This window comes from Molothrus aeneus, chromosome 9 (genome assembly GCF_037042795.1).
Source record: "Molothrus aeneus isolate 106 chromosome 9, BPBGC_Maene_1.0, whole genome shotgun sequence".
NCBI classification, from domain to species: Eukaryota; Metazoa; Chordata; class Aves; order Passeriformes; family Icteridae; genus Molothrus; species Molothrus aeneus.
In genome coordinates this window covers 10,294,080-10,315,449 of record NC_089654.1, presented here as the reverse complement: position 1 = coordinate 10,315,449, position 21,370 = coordinate 10,294,080, and the positions used below count along the sequence as shown (strand labels likewise).

Here is a 21,370-nt window from a genome sequence, read left to right as displayed (position 1 = left end):
CTGGAATTCTGTAATTTTGATGGTGAAGCTGTAGCACAAGCTGGGCTGTGACTGAATGTTTTCTCCATGATCCCTGGGAGATAAGGGATGGTTTTTAATGTGGCTTCCTGAAGTGTGTCAAACTCTGATGTTATTTAAAATGTGGCTCATCTACACTACCCTGTGGAATAGTTACTGAAGTCCTGAACTGTTGATGCTTTTGGTGAGAAGCATGCTGCAGGATGAGTGCCTTGGAAATGTGTGTGGTGCCAAATAATTCAGGGTCCCCAGACAAAATGGCAGGACTCAGGTGTCTAGACGTGTCGAGACATTTCTCTATGCACAGTCTGTGGGGTGTCTGCTTCCAGAGAGGTGTTTGAAATCATCAGTGCAAAAACATTGTAACTTTGGTCAGTCAGAGGGTAACTACAAGGTGTTGTTGATTAGCAAAATACATGTACAATAATGTTTGCTCCAATTTGTGAGATATTTTTACCTGGACTATCCAAATGCCAGATTTTACACAAAGTAGAAAAGGAGTCTGAGCCCACGTTTACCATTGTGCTGTGGCTGATCCATGGGAGAAGGCAGAGCTTGCTGCCTGCTTTGCCATCCTCCTTGCTCTTGCACATGGTGTGCAGGAAAGCAGCAGTGGAGCAGATGCCTTGAAGGGAAGCTGGCTCTTTTTGGTGGGTATCATCAGCCTCCAAGTGGCTGAGCTGCAGGCAAGAGCAGGGAGCAGGGCTTCTGGTGGTTGTCAAGAAAGTACATGAAGCTCCTTCACCCAGGTGCTTTTTTCCTGCATTCAGAAGCTTGAAATGCACATTGTTTTATTTTGAAATTTAAGTGTGAAAATAAGGAAGTTGTTTATTGTTATTATTGTTATTAACATTTCCAAAGATTTTATCATTCAAAAGTCATGCAAGCTCTGTGTATTACACTCTGAAATGCTGCAGGAAGGATGGGTGAGTTTCAGCGCAGCAAGAAGCAAACCATCACGATCTGCACTCAGTTAAGGCCTGAGGACACGCTTTGTGTTGTGCCTGTGGACATTTTTATGGGGCTGGTACATTCAGTGATCCCGGAGTAACAGGTAAAGCCAGCCCATATACTTTAGCGATGAGTCACTGCTTACACAAAAGTTGTTGGATGACAGAAGCATGTGATCCCTCTTGCTGTCATACACAGAATACAGCCCAAGTGGTTGATGATGCTGACGGAGAGGACTTCTTTTTTCAGTGTATGTCACATAGCACAATTGTATTTTAAGAATGCCAGTGCAGAGTTAGAGAAGAGCCATAAAATGCTGCCCATACTATTTTTAAGAACAACTTGGAATTATTTAGCAGCTGAAGAAAAAACACAAAGCATTTTGCTCTTGAGCAAAACAAATAAGTCTGTTGGATCAATGTTTGGTGTACTTCACAAGAAACAACGAGACAAGTGTTTCTTTTGAGTCTCCATCTAAAACTGGCTCTTCCCTTTCCTATGACAGGCAGTTTTTGCTCGGGACACTCCTAGGATTGGCAGGGAAGTTGCCTGTGGCCGAGGTGGAGGGTGTGTGCAGAAGGGTTTGTGCAGAGCTGCGACGTGCATCCAGGAAACATTAAAATAGCAGTGTGAGTGCCGTGCCTGCGTGCCGCAGTTGGGAAGCACTGGGAGTGTTAAGTCCCTAATTTGCTCTCTGGCTCTGCTGTGGCTGTCTAAGGCAAGTTTGGGGATGATGCCTACCCCTGGAAATCATGCCCATCCCATGCCAGGAGATGCCGCAGGGTACGTGAGGGAAGGCTGCGTCCCCACGGGCATCCCGAGGGGAGTCGGGTGCCTCAGGGCCGGAAGGGTACGGGGCTGCCCCGAAGCGGGGAAGCTGCCGCCCGGGGGGCCCAGCAGCGTCCCGTTGCAATTTGGGAGAGAGCTGCACGGTGGAAAATATGACCGATGCCAGGCGGGTGGGCGAAGCCAGCACGGCGGGGCTGGGAGGAGAAGCGGCGCCCCTGGGAGAGGAGCAGCCCCCGACGCCCCGTTTGGGCAACTCCGGGGACCACGGCTGGCGGGCAGCCGGCGGGTGGGCGCCGGTGCTGGACTGCATTTCCCATACTGCCCGAGTGCCCTAATGTATGCAGTGCTCAGCCCGGCTCCGTGTGTGTGAGAGTGAATGTGTGCGTGTGTGTGTGTGCGCGCGTGTGTGCGTGTGTGTGTGCGGCGGGAGCCCCTCGGAGAGTGGAGGCTCATTCACTGATGAGAGCCGGCACTGAGAGGCAGCACTGCTCCTTCCCTCGCACCCCCGCCGCCTCCCGCGCTGCTACATGCGAGCGGCGGGCGGGCAGCGGGGCCAGCACGCCCGGGACTGCCCCGCTCCCCGCACGCCGCCAGCTCCGCGCAGCGCCCGCCGCCAGCCGCACCGTGAGTACCGGCCCCCGCGCCCGCCGGCCACACGCAAACTTTGCAGGGCAAGTTTCAACCCCCCCCCCGCCTCTATCCCAGCCCCCGCGCCCTTTCCCTCTTCCTCCTTCTCCCTCCCCAGCGCCGGGGAAGCCGGGCAGCTCGGCGGCGGCAGGGAGCCGCGCCGGCCGCGGGGAGGGCCGGGTGGGTGGGGATCGGCATGGTAATGCCGAGGGGAAAGGCCGATAAAAGGGGCCCCCCCCGCACCCTCGCCGAGCCCCGAGCTGCCCGGATCCTCCCCCCCCGGTGGCTTTCCGAGGGGGACCGGTAGCCACCAGGGGGATCAGGTGCCGGGGACCGCCGCGGCAGCCGGGCTGGGGATCGCGCACGGCGAGGGGGAGCCCGGCCGGACCCGGAGTCCGGCACAGATCCCTCGCTCCCAAATAGATAGCATTTTTTAAACTCTTTTTTTTTTTTTTTTTCTTTCCCTTTTCTTTTTTCTTCCGTGTCTTTCGGTGGGGCAAGCCGGGCAGTTATTTCCTCGCTTCCCTCCGCTGCTCCCGGCGCTCGCTCTCTCCGCGGTCGCTCTGGGCAGCGACAATTTCATTTCACAGCAGCTGCAAAACAAAAACTTTTTTCAAAGGAAATAAACAGATCCACGCACCCACCCAGGGGTTTGTTGGTTTGGGATTTTTTTTTTTTGTTTGTTTGTTCGTGGGGGGTTTTTTCCCTTTAAAATATACAAACTTAGTATTTTATTTTGCAATAAAAGTATCGGAGAGAAAAAAAATACAAAATACAAAACCCAACCAAAACCCAAAACACCCGCCAGGGTTTCTGTGCGTTCAAGCAACACTGCCCAAACAGTCATTTTATTTACTGCGAAGCTTTCATTTTTGCGATCGCGCAGTCCCCGGGTGAACTTTACTTTTAAGCCGTCCCCAAAATGCGCGATCCCCGCTCAAAGACCGATATTTTTTTTTTTTGACCACTCGTTGTTAAGTCGCACTTAGCTTAATTTTGGACGCGGCTGCAGTTTGTCCAACATCCTCGCCCCTCTTCGGGTCCTTCATCTCTAAAAGATTGCCGCCCTTGCCCCTGGCTGCTTCCAGGTAGGAACCAAGTGCCTGGATCTCACATGCGGTGTTGTTCTGGTTTTATTACTGCAGATAAAACAAAGGTAGAGAGGCGGTTTAAATTGGCAGCGTTATTCAACGAATGAGCTAAAATTACTCCACATATGAATGGCGTAGCTTGGAAAGCCAGAAGAGGTGAAAGGAATTATCCCTGTTTTTGCTTTAGGTTCTTTAGAAAACTTTCTGGATCATCCAGCGATGCGATCGAGAAATCGCAGGATTTTCTTTCTTTTAACCAACAATCCCAGCTCTAGACCAGGGAAGTCTGTAAATAGGTTGGATGCATGGAAAATAATTCTTCACCTTCAGATCTAAATACATAAAAACCATCTGGTTGACCACAATGAAATCATTAGGAACTGTCTACTTAAAGAGTTGTATTGAATGCTTATCCTTCCACACAGGAAATGTGTATGGTAAGTGATTGTTGCAATAAATCCAAACAACTCTGGGCATCTTCGCGTTTGATGATCTTTGTAACTCGGGTTTTAAAAAGGAAGAAAAAGTGGAGGGGTGGAAAGGCGACTTAAGGGGCTGTACGGACCGGGCTGGCGGTGCCCCCTCCCGCTGCCCTCCCCGGGAGTGAATAATTCCCGAGGCGGCAGGAGAGGAGCGGCCCCGGCTGCGTCCCGATCGCCGCTTCCCGGCGGGACCCGCGGGGCCGGGCGGGAGCAAGCCGAGCCAAGCCGAACCGGGCCGGGCCGGGCCCTCAGCCCCGGCCCCGCAAACACCTGTTTAATGCGCCGGCGGGGAGCGCGGAGCGGCGGGGCTTGGCGATGTTGGTAGGCTCCAGCGCGGGGCTCACCCCCGACGGATTTTATTTTATTTGGGTTTATTGAAAAATCTGCTCGGGCGGGAGAGAAAACCCGGGGGCGGCGGGCGGGTGCCAGCCCGCTTGGCCGCCCGCGGGGGGCGTGAGGGGCCGTGAGGGGCCGGGGCGCGCCCGCCGCCCGCGCTGCCCGCCGGAGCGGGGCTGCCCCGGAGCGACGCCGCCCGCGGGTTTCGTTCGGATTTCGCCACGTCGGGAGCGGGGCCGGGAATGCGGGCCGGGGGTGAAGCGGCAGCAGACCCACGGGTAGGCTGTGGGTTGGGATTTTTTTTCCTTCTTTCTCTGTTTTCCTCTTCCCCAACCCCCGGCGCTTCCTCCCTCCGGCAGCCGCCGCCGCGGGAGCGCCCTCCAGGCCCGGGGGCTTTTCCCCGCGGTTTTGTTTTTGTTTTGTTTTGGTTTTTTTTCCTAAAAAAATTAAAATAAAAAGAGGTTTAATTTTTTTTTCTCTGTAATTTTTGAAGAAGAAGTTTACAGCGAAACAGAAGCGGGGCGCAGTCCAGGGCCGGGACCGGGACCGGGATCGGGACCGCTCCGCCCGGCCCCGCCGCCGCCTCCTCCGCTCACAGCGCTCCTAATTTTTTTCCTTTCCCCCTTAAACCGGTTTCCACGGCAGCTGTCCGTGTGTGCGGCTGCAGTTGGCATATTTCACGCGTTGGAAAAAAAAAAATTAACTGTTTTTCCTTTGTATCTTAATCCAGTGATGAGAGCTCTCCTTTGTTGGCTTTCTAGCTTGCATTTATTTTATTTATTATAAGGAAATCCAGTTTGGTTCAAATATATAATCCATTTGAGCACTTAAATCCCCAAACAGCTGGCATTATTTTGTTTTATAATCTTTGGCTTTTCTGCGCAGAGCATATTTCTAAATTCCTACTTGACATTTATGGGGAAAAACTTTTTAATGTAAATGGATACTGGGATTTTTTTTTTCCTGGGTATTTCCTAATTTACATGCATCATCAATTTTCCTGGATTTCCTAATGTTTTAATCTTTTTTCCCTCCCCTATAGCTTGTTAATTAATTTTTTTTCCGCAAGAAAACTTTTTTTTTTTTTCCTGGAGGGAGAAAGACGTTAATTTGCCCCATTACTTTAATCTCTGGCATTTGGAAATGGTTGAGAGACCACAAAAATGCAACCTGTTGTAGAAACCAGAGTGGTGTGTTTTATTTATTTTAATCGATAGCAGAGAGGTGATTTAGTAATAGGAACTCTGAGTAACATTTAGTAAAAGATTTGCAGATCTGGTGGCTGTGTACGGGCTGTGCATGTGCTTGCATATGAGCGCGTTTCTTTGCAGGCTGATTAGCAAGTGGGTTTTACACTTATAACCAGTGGTCACTGCTGTTTTCTCCACTTGGTGGGTGTTTGTGATGCCTGATAAATGCAGCTCTGTCGTGGCTTCTCCTACTTTTATCAGACTTTCCTTTTAACTTATGCAGCACCATGCTACAACCTTTGTAAGCAGAGGATTCAAAACTAAGCCAGAGAGAACTGATTACTACTTGTTTCTTGGTGAGAGGTTTTTTTTTAGTGGTTCAGAGCTAAAGGCTCTTGATACAATTTGCCTGGGTCGTGGTGTGTTTAGCCTCGTTATTAGGAACATACACGATTACACAGGTAATTTGTGTACACCTCAAACAGGGTAGCTCTAACAGCCAATAAGTGTGCAATAAGTATGCATATAGGTAACCATAAAAAAAAAAAAACAAACTAAAAAATCAAAGTTAGTTTTCAGTATGTCCATCTAACCTTCATACTTGGTAGACAGTTTATATAGCTTCCTAGATTGATCTCCACCCGCCCTCCCTCTACTCCTTGTTTAGTTAATTCAACAAAGACTTTTTGCAATCTGTTTGGAGTTTGTCTGATGCCGTGGAAAAGTAGCTGCTGATTTATTTGGTTGCTTTTCGATTTCTGTCTCTAGCCCGTCTTTTCTCCTCCTTTCAGCAGGGATGTCAGCTGTTATTACTTCCTATTGATCCCTTTGCAAAGTGAGAAGTGAACTAAAATTAATGTCAATTCCACTGCTCAGATCAATAGCTGGAGTTATTTTAATCTGGATTTGCGCGAGGTGCTAAATTAAAAAAAATCAGCATAGAGGCAGAAAAGTAGCAGCTCCTCACTCCACCTGTGCCCACTGCCTTCCCAGCACCCAAATGTTCCCTCCAGCTGATTACCCTGCAATCCATATTTTTTTAATTAAGGAGGTCAGTTAGTTTTCTTATTTTTGGGTTCTGTATTTAAAGCTATGACATTTTGACATTAGGAGTGTATTAACAATAGATTTTCATAATGACTGGTCCGCCGCAGCCTAATCTGTCCTTGTTCCTGGGGGGTGGGGAGGTGCTGGGCGAGAAGGGAGCAGGAGAGAACGAAAAAGGAAGTGGGAGCTGAAAAAAAATTAAATTTGGCTGGCTGAGATATTGTAATGTGTTGATTTATTCCTGGTGTAATGAAGTTAGCAAACGAATAAACGGCCATAGTGATTCACAGTATCCTACAGGAGTGTCAAGTGTTGCGGCCAGATTACTAATTTATGAAATACATTTAACGTAATGGTGTGAAAGCACAAGTAAAAATAGAAAAGCAGGCAGAGGTGGTTGCCTTTTTTTTTTCCTCCTGGAAATCTGTGTTTTTCTGTGATTGCTCAGTTTTGCTTCCATGTGAATGATTGTTTATTTCTGAGAACAGTGGCTTATTTGCATGCATCTCTTTGAATATATAATCGTGTGTGTGTATATAGATTTATTTATTTATTTATTTATATTTACATGGTAATATAATCCCCCAAAAACTCTGAATTTGCCAGTGGCTGCAGTTTTCTGACCTCCAGTTTTTGATCAGTCTCATGTGGAGCAGCAGAGCAAGAGTACCCAGGACTGCAGTGCTGACCAGGCTGCCCTTGGCATCCCTCACTCTTCCTCTCCCCCTCGCTGTCTGTGGCAAGAACTCAACGAGAAAGTTATTTAAAATTTGGAAGAGAGCAAATCCGTTAATGCGAGATACATAATCTGGTAATTTAGCAATGATGTCTGTAAGGATGAGTGCCAAATGAGGAAGCAGAGAGATGATGTCCACTCATCTTCACAATTCATAACAGTCAGTGGAGCGGCTGGTACAGGATGGGAGAGAGGAAATGCTATCACTGAACTGCATTAAAGCCCCAGACTGGATTTCATACACTTTGTTAACCTAGGCTCCCTCATTCATGGAGTACAAAAGGCACTCCATTAGGGAGACACTCTTTCACTAAGTTTTATTTGAGATGTTTGACCCTCTGGATTTAAGAGGCACAATTTGTAACAGCTTTTTATTATTATATGATTTTTCTGGCCCTTTGAGCTCCAGCGGCTAGTATATTGTTTCAAAGTTACAGTCCTTGTATTTTAAGCTGGGTTGTGGGGCCTGAATGGCAGGCGGCGGAAGCTTAAAAGAAAAGGCATGAGATTGATTGGGGGAGAAAATAACAGCACAAAAAGGCACTGCGAACTGGGGGAGATAGAGAAAGAAGGATTTTCCCTTCTTTCACCCTCGGAGGGGGTTGTGGCTGGGTGGGTGGTTGCAGCCAACCTGGGAGGCTCAGCAAGATGCGAGGCAGAAATTTTGTTAACATTTTCCTCTAAATGTTAATGGCACATCCAGGGCAGTTTACAAATCTACTTAAGAGTGAGTGCATTAGGAACTAAAATTACTGATCCATCCTCTCTTGTCCCCGACCCGAAAGGCAGACGCTTACAGAGATCAGATGGCAGAAGCACCCATTATGATTTTAAATATTGTCAGAGACGCCAGGCATTTTACTGGGGAAGTCTCTTCTCCTTTGCTCTCAGGCATCGCGTGTGCACGCGTGGATGTTCGTGTGTTACACAAATGCACCGGGACAGCCACATTCCTACATTCCAATGGTGTGCATACATATGTATGATGGTATCAAGTACTGTGTGTTCAAGCACACATCTACCCATATGTACTGTGAGAGTGAGAGAAAATACCTGTCAGCTATGTACGTCTCAAGCATCGTGTACAGTTCTAACCATGCGTGCTGTCTGATTTGGGTAACTGGGTACAATGGTTATTTTTATGTCGGTTCTGCACCCACAACCCCCAAGCAAATAGCAGGGTGTGTGCATGTGGGGGTTTTCTTAAGTTTATTGTGGTTATGTATACATGTCACTTGCCATATAGAATTCCACTTATAATTTGGAGTTACTATGTTAATTTTAGACTGAATATTTTTTATTAGTGCATTATTAAATCTGCATGTTATTATGTTTGGTTTGCCTTTAATTCATCTGCACTGGATGATACCCTTTAACCTGGAGGGCCAGGGCTGACTCCACTAGTGTGTGAAGTTGTCTATTGATTTTCTTGAATGAGAACAGTGGCGCATCTCCGGCCGGTGGCTTGTAACACATGTGGCCACTCTGCTGCTGGAGCATCCCGGAGAAATGAGTGCAGAAACCTAATTGGTTGTGTTTTCTTTCCCTTTCTGTTTCCTTGCAGTGTTCAAAGGGTGATGATGCTCCAGTAATTTTCCCCGCTCCATTCCTAGGCATCGCTTTGCTTTCCTTCCGGGGAAGATCGTTCTGCTTGTGATCCTGCTGAGGAAAGAGTCTCCGATGGACTTACACCGGGCAGCATTCAAGATGGAGAACTCACCCTATCTCCCCAACCCACTGGCCTCCCCAGCACTGATGGTTCTCGCCTCCACTGCCGAAGCCAGCCGTGATGCTTCCATTCCCTGCCAGCAGCCGAGGCCTTTTGGGGTCCCTGTGTCAGCAGATAAGGACGTGCACATTCCCTTTACCAATGGCTCATATACTTTTGCCTCCATGTATCACCGCCAAGGCGGGGTGCCGGGGGCATTTGCGAACCGTGACTTTCCTCCATCCTTGCTTCACCTTCACCCCCAGTTTGCACCCCCCAACCTGGACTGCACCCCGATCAGTATGTTGAACCACAGCGGTGTTGGGGCTTTCCGCCCCTTTGCATCCACTGAAGACCGGGAGAGCTACCAGTCAGCCTTTACGCCGGCCAAGCGCCTGAAAAACTGCCACGACACTGACTCACCCCATCTGCGCTTCTCGGACACTGATGGGAAGGAGTACGAGTTTGGCACCCAGCTCCCCTCCAGCTCCCCTGGCTCCCTCAAAGTTGATGATACAGGGAAGAAGATATTTGCTGTTTCTGGCCTCATTTCTGACCGTGAGACCTCATCCAGTCCTGAAGACCGAAGTGACAGATGTAAGTACCTCTGTTGACTTGGTGGCTCTTTAATTGTGCCTTGTTGAGATACGCAACAGGTGATTGCCCCACAGTGCTGTGAGACTTGATGGAGGCTGAGGCAAAGCAGCCTTTCCTGCCTGCTGAGCTCAGCCATGCAATATTGCCTTGTTCTTCCAAAAGGATATTGACAGATTTTAAGGTGAAGTGCTCTTGAAGGAAACTCACCTTCCAGCACATAGCTGGAGAGGTGATGTTGACCTTGCAGAAAGCTGTCCATGCACCAGTGTGAGGCTGTAGGTGCTGGTACATGTATATGTGTAAAGAGGGATGCAGCTGGAATGTGTAGCCAGGAACTTTCACAAATCTTGCAGCAAGCACGTGCTCCCTTCTTCTTCAGGTGTTTCTTTCTGACCTTTTCTTCATGCACACATTTTTAGAGCAAACGCATTACCGACCATCACAATTCATGTCTCAGCTTAGGACAAAAGTACCTTTTCCTCTGGTTAACTTTAGAATATTGTTGGCCACTGATCTCCTTCTTTAAGACAAATACAAATTGTTTTTACAATTCAGTAAGTTGCTGCATCATGTGCCTTCCCTGAGTGTTTCCCCCATCTTGGTGCCCATTGAAAGGTGATATGCTCTTTCGCAGGCCAGTTATTGAACTGAAGGAACCCAGTCCACTTGTTCATGACTGTAACTCCCTGTTCCCCCATCACTTTGTCCCTTGTGGAGTTGCCTACACAGAGGGGCAGAGCTGTCTTCATGAAGGGCAGGCTTCCAGGTTTGCAGAGCTGGGAGGTGACCCACAATGGGGAGTGGTCTGGGGTCAACAGAGCGTGGTACCCCAAGGAAGAGCACTAACTTATGATTAGAGTTTTCCTGTAAACCCAGACATGTAATCAAGGAGTGAGTGGTTTGCTTTTCACATGGGCTCCTTTGTTCTGTTGAATTTTATTAATAGAAAACAATTTTATTATTGTTGTTGTTTTTATTATTACTTTTTTCTTTTAAACAAAAACCTGCTGCACCGTTGCTTCCTCTCCCTTTCAGATGTGATTTTTCTTCTCCCCTTTATGATACCAAGGAGAGTAATAGAGACATTGTGGCTCTCTCTCCCCTGTCGGCGCTGCTTCCTCAGGCTGTCTCCTTGAATTAGGCACTGTGCTAACTTACCAGCGCTAAAAGACATCTGCCTAAACCCAGCGTACCTTTTCAATAAAAGTCATCATAAAATCAACCTGCCTTTTAAATCCATCGCTCTTTGGTTTTGAAATATGCTGCAAGTGTGTCTTTTATTGTCGGCATTTGCGAGGGTAGGACAATTCCCACTGATGGCAGGAGCCGTGTATTTCTTGCAGTACCGGTGTGATCTCTTGTGTCTCTCCCCCTTCTCCTTCTGATCCACCCCCGACCGTGCTACTTTTTGTGCTGTGAGCTCCTTTCATTGTTCAGAATCTCCTCTCTCTCCTTTTGGGTCTGTAGGAAAAGTGGCTGTAGGTGGGACCGTATGAGGATGTGTGGAAGCTGGTAATATAATTATCCGTGGGGGAGGCAGGTGAGATTGCAAGGCTTAGAGACATCTTTGTTGATGCTCTTTCCCTTATCGATATAACCTGGCTGGGAAAATGAAGCTTGCTCAAAAGAGTACTCCGAGAGATAGCAGCCGAGGAGAGGGTCCGCTGGCTAAATGAATTTAGAGCACATCAGCTGCTATGGATCTTGCTGGCAAAATCCTGTCAGATACCCCATTTAAAGAAGTAAATCTGTTAAATGAATTAGACCACATGGAGCACAGCTGCGGACAGACAGACGCATCCGCATCCATCGCCGTGCCTCGCCTTTGCCAAGAGCGTGTGCCGAACGCGGGTCCGCTCCTGCTGGGAGCAGACAGGGCTTTGCACAGACACAGGCAGGTTGACACCGAGTGCCAGTGCTGCTGCCAGGGCCGTGGCAGGGGACTTGCCAGGGAGAGGAAGTGGAATAAAAACTTTGCAGGCAGCTTGGGAAACTTGGGCAGAAGTGGAAGGTGTTTTGTTGTATTGTTTTTGTTACCATGTTAAATTTCTTTAAGATGCTTTTCTGCATGGTAGAGCAGGGCAAATGCAACGTCCCTGATACTTCATCAACATTAAAATTTTTCTGTAGCTACCAGGATGATGCATACTAAATACATCTGTTGGCTCTGTATCATATTCCCATCACATATAGATACTGCATGATGGAAACTTCCCTCCATTAAGACAGCGAGTTTATTTGGTGTGTGCATACACATGTATAGGTGTGTTTGCTGAAGGCTGAGAGCAAGTTGTGGAGCTTTTAGAGGATCCTAATGGTCTTTGATGCTGGCCATCAGAAAAGAGAAACTCCTGAAGTGATGAATTTGAGAGATCGCAGATTGCAGATAGAATGGTGATCCTCTTTTGAATTAGCATTTGCAGATACATTTTTGAAGCTTCTGTAGAAATGTGTACTTTAGGGATTTGTTGTTTCCGAGGAGTTTTGTGGATTCCTTGTGTAACTGTTACACATAACGCTCTGTAAAAACTGCCTACTTGTGCTCCTTATGGAGCAGGTAGGTGGCTGTAGCTTCAAGGTAAAAATGTAATTAGGCTTTTCTATGACTGCAAGGAAAAATTGTAAAATTTTCTTAGATCAGCAACACCTTCCCGTGTCTAATGGGTGCTTTTCAGGTTTGCAGAGCTTCACTGTTTTGGTGTATTTTTCAGATTGCTGAAAGGGTTTGTGTTACATGGAAGCTGAATTACTATGATTGCCCTGTGTGGTCTTCTGTTCCACTGTACAGGAGCCTTTCTTGAATAGATCATTAAAATATTTATTTCACCTCGTAGCTTAAATGGTGATTTTCCAGGCAAACTCCTTCCTCACCCCCCTTTTTTTTTCAAATAAAAATGTAATCACTGAGTTTTAATTTCCCTGAAAAATAGGTTTTTGCTTGGAAGGCTTTGCAAGAAAACAAGGATCAAAGTGAGACAATTGCACGTCAAAGAGTGTTTGGAAGGTGCTTATTTAGTCCTCTGCAGCATGGGAGGAAAGTCTCAGCCTGCTTTCACTAGTGGAAGAAATTCACAGAATTCAGTAAAATTATTTGTAATATGTTCCAGAGTATTCCAGATTGGCACCTGGCCCCATAAGAGATATGTTCATGCAGTAGAGGTTGCTCAGCCCTTTGCATAAACCATCCCTTACTTTTAGAGCAGGATGGCGCTTGGACCCATAGCAGGCATCCCACAAAGGGACAACATCTTTGAGGTGCTTTCGGGTGGGACTGCACTCTCTGTTAATCAGCAAATTGGGCTGAGATGTCTGCATTTAGGTAAGTTGTCTCTTGCTGTAAAATGTGAGTATTCAGGACATCCAGAGGGATGGAGTATACAGGGAACATGAGGAAAAGTGGAGCCTTTCCAGGGATAAGCAGACTTACCTTGTACTGGATGGGCCCATTCCCTTAGGTGCTTACTGAGAAAAATAATGTTGTTTGTTAGAGTTTAGGAGCTTCTTGTAAAGCATGTGTTAAAGGCACTGGAAGACATATTTTATGGGTTTGCTTTAATAAGCATACAATAATTGAGATTCCTAGGAGTGGAAATAAATGGCATGTTCCTTTCTGCAAAAGAGATCTATAGCCCTATTTTAAAATCAGAGGAAAAAAAGATTCCTGCTTTTTTACTTCTAATAAAACGTGTCTCAGTGTCCTTCAGTCATAGTACCCAGTTCCTGTGGCATTGCTTTCCCACAAAGTGGCAGGCAGAGGTCGGTGCCAAAGTGGGACCTCCTGGCAAAGAGCTGGACCTTGTCAGAGCAGAGACCTCTGCCATCCCTGCAGGGCAGCCCGTGCCCCCAGCCTCCCTGGGACCACAGAAGATGGTTTCCCATTACTGTCTGCTGCTTGGTCTCCATCACGTGTTGTCTGTGACTAGTGTTGTGAAGGTGATCTTCTACATCCTGGCCACTGATTCAGTTTCCATCCTCTGGCCAGAGTCTGGCTCTCCAAGTCTCAGTTTCCCTGCTTCTGCTGGTGGCCCTTGCCCAGCTCCTGCTGTGCCCAGGAGATGAACATTGAGTTGGGAGCAGGCTGGGATCCTTGCTCATTCCTTGGGTCTGCTGAGGGTAGCAGGAGTGATTATATTAACATTATTTTGATTATTATTATTTTTGATAATCATATTTCACCTTGGACATTGTTTGTGCTGCAACTGATTTCTTGTCTGCAGGAGAAGTTGTGTGATGTATTTGTGAGCTCTTTGTTACACTTTTGGGTTTTAAAGAACATCTCTAGCATGGAGTTAGTTTTCTTTTTGAAACAACTGGTTTGTTATTGATCAAATGTAAATTGCACTTCAGGTGATGGACATCAGGGCTATGATGACCACAGCATGAATTCCTGAGTAATGTGGTGCTTTGGAAATCAGATCAGGGCTGTCTGTGCAGTCACCCACCTGCTCAGACCCGTGCTGGGATTTGTGTTATGATCTATGTAGAGAGCTGTGTGTTTCTATGTACATGTGCTGGGGGGAAGAGGGTTTTGGTTTTTTGTGGCGGAACAATGGATTGGAGGGAGAATGCACATGTCCACACATCCATTGCTCACAACTCTTCCCTCTGGGATGCACCACTTCCAAGGCTGGTAAAATTTGGGGTCTAATGTGAAGTGATGCTTTGTCGCTAAATCATATTCAGCTACGATCATGGGAAATCACAAGTTTAACTCTGCTTGTGAAATAATAAACTAAATCAAGTGGAATGTTTCTTTCTGTTGTGCAGTGCCCTGTGCGATGTACGAGTGAAGAAGCAACAGTGGAATTTTGGAAGGGCTGGGCAGGCAGATGGGCAGTAGCAGGGATGACGGCCATGCATCCATCCCTGTTGCTCCAACAAATACACACCATCCTTGTGGAGTAAAGTGTGCTGCATGGAGGTCTTGGAGCATGCAGCAATCACCTCCTTTTCCTGCTTTTCTGGCAACAACCTTCCCTCTCCTTCTGCAAACTGTTGCCGAGACTCCTTTCCGTGCTGTTCGGCTTAATTGTCTTGTCGGGATAAAGAAATGTTTGAACAGTTAAAAGTGGGGAAGGGCTGGATGGGAGCAGCCCCTGCCGGCTGCGGGGCCATCTGGCCTCCCTTGGATCTGCCGGTCTCCAGTTTATATTTCTCTTTCTGTTATTTGGGGCTATCTGGCGCACTCGGAATACCTAATCACCATGGTGAGAGGAGGGATAGGGCTGCCTCCCCCGGCCTCCCCTTCCCAACAATTGTCATGCAGACCCCGGCCGGGCGCTGCTCCTCGCAGCCCTCATTTGCTGTCCTCGCCCGCTCTCAGCAGAAGGATGGCTTTTAATTGATCGTTTGAGGGGGAGGGCTGGGGCTGTTTTCTCCTCCAAAATGTTTCCCCATGCAGCCGCTGCCATCCGGCCAGCCTTCATGTCATCTCTGCCATGCCAGAGATGCCTCGTACCCCCTCTCTTCCTTTTTGGACTTCCCCGGGAGCTGGTGTAACCCCTGTCTTCAGAGTGCTGAGCAACACAGAAATGTTATATTTATCCATCTCCTGCTGGAGAGACGGGCACGGACGCAGTAAATATTTATCGCTCCTCTTTTGCCCTGTGTGCCTGGATGCTGGCAGGAGGGTACTTACTGTACAATTGCAGGGAAACCCCCCCACCTTTCTCAGTATTTCCCATCAAAACCACGGCCCCCAAACCACTGGCCAAACCTCGCTTTTCGAGAAGGAATGAATCACATTAAATCTTCAGCCCCATCGATCAGACGAGGACTGCTGTCAGAGGATTGCGGCAGGAGAAGCGCAGGCAGACTCGGTGGCTGCCGTGCTGTGCTGGGGATCGGGAATCCTGACCCCGGGCATGCCTTGGAGTCACGGTTTCCCGATCCCTAACGCGGGAGCAGCGATACCTCCCTCACAGCGGAGCGTGCCGCTTTGATATCTTCTGACAGAAGATGCTAGGCAAGGGCAAAGTATTAGTATTATTAATATAGTACAGTTAGTAGAATATTATGAACTATTATAAATCATTACTGCTAAACTACAGTTATTAAAGGAAATGACCAAAGTGCACTTTGCAAGCCAGGATCTCTGACAGTTAAAACATTGTTTTATTATTTTACTTGCTAACTTGCAAAATTCGAGAGTTAGCAACAGTTTCCTGGTTGATTGGTGGTGATTGCATAAGGAATGGGAAGAAGCAGGGGGAAGGCGAACATTTCAGGAGAGAGAGAATAAGCATTAGTGCCTCTGTGATTTATTTTCCTTTCCTTGATATTTTGAAGGTCTTGAAAGAAAGAGGCATACTCATGCACGGGCCTAATCCTGCTCTGTAGGACTGAAAGTGTTCAAGGCGACAAGGTCTTAATGTTTCTGGAATTCCCCAATGAAAAAAACAGAAGTGAAGGTGTTAGTGAATTGCTGCTGGTTGTTATTTGTTTGATATCATTTAGACAAGTCCCATTAAATGCTAGCAGCAGATTCATTTTTTTCTCTTTGTTTGCCTTCCAAGGAGTAGAAAACAGACATAATTATATTTTACGTGAGACTGTAAGATTTCCTCTCATCTCTTTTTTCTGGCTAATATCTGCAGCTATAAAATAAATTCTTTTTGTGCATACATGGTGCTAGACTGAGGTAAATAACTGTCATCTAAAATCTGTCTAACCTTAATCTGCATCAAGAGCACTATAGAGAACTGTACCCATTTGTATAATATTAAGCTTTATTTTTATTATGGATTTCTAATGCAAATTCATAGTGGGAATGAAGTTGTTTCCTTTTAATACCGTATTCCAAGAAAAGCAGCCATTGATAGCAAATTGTGATGATTTTTATCCTCTGGTTCATGTCACTGGTGGTCTTCTATCATGTCAATGTGCCTGATAGCCTGTGAATGTTTCACCTCTCTTCTTCAGGGTGGAATAGCAGATTTGGAGACTTTTGAGGACATTTTTCAGCTATGCAGAGCAATTGAAATTCTTCAGAAATAATGGATTTCTATTTGGGAAATTTAACACAGGATCAGATTCCTTTACAGTATCCTCTGGGAAAGGGCATGTGCATCTTTGTAAATCTACACATGTAAACTGTATATGTCTCTTTCTCCCCTTTCATGCAGAATCATTGTTTGCCTGCTTGGCTTAGCTGGCCTGAGTACAGAAACTCACGGGTGACAGTATTTGGGACAAATTCATCACCATGAATTCAGTTTTTTTTACTACTGAATTATTTTCCTGCTGTTGGTCAGGTATTGGGTATTTGCTGGCCAGATTGACTCAGCCCTCAAGTCAAGGAAAGCTCTGGCTGGAAAAGTACTGCTGGGATTGGTACTATCTGTATCTGTCCATTTCATCTTTGTTCTGTCTTTTAAAAACATGAGGGTGGTCATGATAATCTGAGAGTTCTTCTTAGCCGTCACTTTCTTCTGTCCTTTGACCATTTGTTGGTATCTTGAATTTCAGCAGTGGCCTGAGCAACAGAAGAGGGGGAAAAACAATGCTGAGGAGGAGCAAAGCAAGGAGAGATTTATTGTCCTAAACACAGATAACATGGGAGGGAGTCCTGCTGAAAGCAAAACTGCTTGTGGAGCTCAGGTGTGGGACACTTCCATCGTATTTTTCCTCACTTGGGACATAGTTTCTAATCAGTATTGCTTTAGAACCTCCATTTCTTGCTAACTTCAGAATTCAGCTTTCTCACTGAACTGCAGAGCAAGAATGTGTTTTGTGCTTTTTCTTGTGAATCCTGGGCTGCTCTGAAGTAGGAAAAGGAAGGCACCAAGCGTCTCTGGATGCCCCTAAAAGGAAGAGCTGGAAACTGTGTCCTTGGTATCCCCCAGCAGCTGAATCTTAACTATATCTTGCCAGAGTAACCACAAGAAGTTTTCAATTTAGAAGGACCCAAGAGCTTCTGCACATGAGCTTTTCTCAGGTGCAATCCTTCAGTGTTACCTGGGCTTTCTCAATGTGCAGTGCCACAGCCCTGGACAGGGCAAGGCTGGCAGGACACATCCAGCTGGGCTGGCTGGCAGGGCTGGCTCCCCAAGCACAGGCTTGTTCTTTGGGAGGCAGGTGAATGCTTCCTGGCACTTGTATGGAAACTAAATCAGAAAGCACTGGGAAGAGCAGCTGGGGTGAAGGCTCCCTGTGACAGCCTCCCCAAAAGCAATTGGTTTTGTAAACAGAGCAACAAGTAAAAGGGCACTGCCCTGAAGGACCCATTTCTTCCTACTGGAATTTTTGGGACTTTGATTTAAATTAAGGTGTTTTTAATTAAAAAGGGCTCAACCTTTTCATCTGATTTTTATATTGTTTTCATGCACTTTAGGAAACAACTTGCAAAGCCATTTAGAATGTGAAATTGTCTGTCCTGTAGCATCCCTCGCTATCAGGAGGCATAGGATAATCATCCCTCATTGCAGAGAGCCTACTTGGCAGTTGTGCAGGGATGAGAAGAGACCAGGGATGGGAAGAGACCCAGTACCAGATCACAGCTCTGCCTTGTTCTCCAACTTGGCTTTCAATATTGAAGATTTCTTTAGGAGTCAGTCCTGTTCGGGGGGATGCTCCACAAAATTCCCTCCCGCAGGCCCCAGGGAGCTCCCACGTTGTTCAGGAGGTGATGAGAGGGTGTTTGTGAGTGGAGAGGAGGAGGGTGAGTGACACCCTGGGTGCTGCACCTCTGGCTGGGTGAATGAAAGCCTTATCAGGGTGGCCTGGCCGTGCTACAGCAGAGCTGCCCCGCACCCAGCCCAACCTTTGGCCTGCGCAGGCGAGAGGGAGCCTTGTCTCCCTGTCAGTGTTTGCAGTGCGGGGAATCTCACAAGGGCCATCTCGCCATGGCTGTGGATGGGTGGAAGGCCTGGGAGCTGGATATCAGTGCAGGTCAGAGGGATCCAAACTCCACAGCACCATCGAGGGAGCTGCAGAAGCTCATTTCCTTCCCCTGTTTATTCTTCTGACTGCAAACCAGCCTCACTTCATATTTCCAGCACTAGAGGTGGGATATAGGCCTCTAGCAAAGTCCTTAGCCAGGGTGACAGCTTTTACCTCCTGATCACTTGTCTTCAGCTTTCCTGAGGAGGCAGCTTGACCACTGATGCTTTTTGGTTTTTTTTTTTTTTGCTGGGGAGATGAAGGAGCAATCAGTGACCTGGATAACCCTGTGCTGAAAAGGAGCAGAGGAACTTAATGGTTACAATCAAAAAGTTGCCAGCCTGAGTGGATTCATACATCAGGAGGTGCCCCTTGGATGAGAGAAGGGGAGAATGGGCAGTCAAACTCTTACAGCCCTGCTTCTTTGCCCTCAGATTTGCACTTTGCTCAGCATGCAGCCTGTACAGGACAGCTGGCATTGCTCCTGCCAGCTCTGCTCCTTGGGACTGGTTGCTGCCGTCTGTGCTGCTCCTTCCTTTCTGCATATTTAGGTTTGTGCACAAAAGTGTTGCTCTCAAAGAGCTGTTTTGATTTTGGAAGGGGGGAGGTGATGGGCAGCCTGCCTTCGCTGCAGATTTGGGACTAACGTGTTCAGGGAAGCTGTGTTGAAGGCACAGGGACATTCAGTAGTGCGGGGAGCAGGGCATCTGCAGACCAGAAATTTAATGTCAGCAAGAGGTGTTAGAGAGAGTGTGAAGTAGAAAAATGCTCTAAGTTATTTCTGTCTTAATTTGGCCAATGTGTTGTGTCCAGTCCCACATTTGGTCCAGGACTGAAATAAGTATGATGATATTTGGATCAGGACTAGGATATACTGGAAAAAGTAAGCCATGAAAGTCTGCAGATCTCTGTCTCCGTCAGCCAGAAGTAATGTTCCCACCATCTCGTTATTTTCCCCTCTTAAAATGAAAACAATGAGTTAACTGTGGAAACAGGGGAGGATTGTACTAGAGCAAGACAGAGCTGGGCAGAGAGAACTTGCATTGGCTTCACTCGCGTGTAACAGAGATGTTGTGGGTGTAAGAGCCTGGGGAAGCTGTTTATGGTGTTACCCAGATCAGCTCCCAGGTTTGTGGCACATCTCAAGGAAGAAAGAAACTTAAGCTTAAAAAAAAAGCTTCACCTTTGGTCATCTCTTTGGGAGCACTGTGAGGACCCAATGTGTGTCTCCCACATGGGTGCCCACCCTGGGGCGTGGGCACGTGCTGGTGAAGGCTGGGGAAGGTTATGGTGTCAATGAGAAACATCTGTGTGTGTGTTCTCCCAGATGTTGCCAGTTGTGTCTGGCTTGTTAGCTGCACCTGGGCAAAGAAGAAAAGGAAACCCCCGGGTGGTGTGATGGATTTTGCAGAGCCTGGGAGGAGAAGGCAGTTAGACACCACTTGCTGATAGTCCCTCTGCTATGTACTCAGGTGGCTCACTGACACTTGAGTGATCCAGGACCCACATTTTTCTGCATCTAAGGAAATGTATCATCAACTCGTCACATACCAATTCTCTTACTTGTGTTGCTCGTTTCTAGCTTGACTGGTGGGGAGGTATTGAGAATGAAGGACACAGTTATTGGCAGAGCTGAGCGTGCCTAATCCTCGCAGCCATGCGGAGCAGGAAGAGGGAAGGGCTGCCTGGGCAAAGCCCTGAGCATAGGTTGTGCTTGTGCTGTGGACTCTATTGACCTTGGACAAGCAGAGTAATTTCTCATCGTCTGTCTCTAAAGCAGGGATTATGATATTTTCCAGCTGAGGGTTGTTGTGGTCATGTTTTGTAGTGCCCAGATCCTTGAGCAGTGGTCATAACCATGGTGTCTGGATTGAAAAGGCTGCGTAGGGGGAGGGATGGAGGCTTGTTTAATAAACATGACAAATGGGATTTTTTCCTGAGGAAACAGTTGCCAAATATTCTTTTTTTTAAATGCAACTTGGATGAACAGCTGAAATCAGTGGCTAGGAATTGTAGAGAAAGAATTTGGGGTAAAAATTTGGAGTAAGGTAGATAAAAGCGAGAGATAAAAGAAATAATGCAGGGAAGGATGAGTAATCAACATTCTTGGAGTGAAGCGCAAGCTCTGGCTTCCTTCCTGAGCAGTAAAATAAAATTTAAAAAAAAGTCTTTAGAACAACAAAACTCTGGACGCGCTGGTTTCCTTCCTGACAGGCCCAGCCTGGTGGTGTTTCGATGAGTCCTCATTGGCAACCAGGGCTGATCTAAAGGCCAAAGGCAGAAAGATGGGGGGGAAGGGAGAGGGATTTAACTCCTTGAGCTCTGCTGGAAAAACAGAGATCTCCTGCTTTGTGTGGGTTCCTTTTGCTGTTGCTGGAATACAAACAGTGCTCACTGCGGCTCAGAGGTCTTAGAGGTGATGGGGTGACAGGGTGGTGGGTACATCTACCCAGGTGCTTGGTCACAGTCAGATTTTACAAAACAAAAGTCAGTATTTTTAATCCTTGTGGACAAAATTCCTAAGTCTGTGAGTGGTACAATATGACACAACAGCACCAGCGAGCAGCAGGGGAGTGGACTGGTCACTCTGCTATTGCCATCTCAAGGATGCTCAGTTTACTTGTAGCACCCAGTTTATAGTAAAGTGCTGTTCCAGTCCCTTTTGTCAGCAGATTTCCTGCCTGGGAAGGAGCTGCTGGGTGCAGGATAGCCTGTAGTGCCCCAGAGGCTCTGGGCAGCTTGCAGGGAGCTGGGAGTATGGGAGGGGAGGCTGTGTGTGCTCTAGACAGGTTGAATGGCTCAGGCAGAGCTTGTTTTGCAACTAACACTCTGAGCCTCGCTGCTCTCTGCAGGGTTCCCCTCTCTGAAAGGTCGAAGCTACTTCTTAATTCTCAGCAGCTGACAAAATATTTATTTTC

General features: G+C 47.2%; 1 protein-coding gene across 3 annotated transcripts in view; it reads left to right on the top strand.

Moving 5' to 3' along the window:
- Positions 1–3,213: 3,213 nt before the first annotated feature.
- The window catches only part of RNF220 (ring finger protein 220), a 216,580-nt gene continuing 198,423 nt past the window's right edge, over positions 3,214–21,370 (top strand). The window contains exons 1-2 of one of the 3 annotated variants that reach the window (XM_066555595.1): positions 3,214–3,473; positions 8,832–9,572. In XM_066555595.1, coding sequence (XP_066411692.1) covers positions 8,948–9,572 — 625 coding nt within the window. In that variant the 5' untranslated portion in view covers positions 3,214–3,473; positions 8,832–8,947. The remainder of the gene's footprint in view (positions 3,474–8,831; positions 9,573–21,370) is intronic. The other 2 variants (XM_066555596.1, XM_066555597.1) reach the window with 2 other exon arrangements.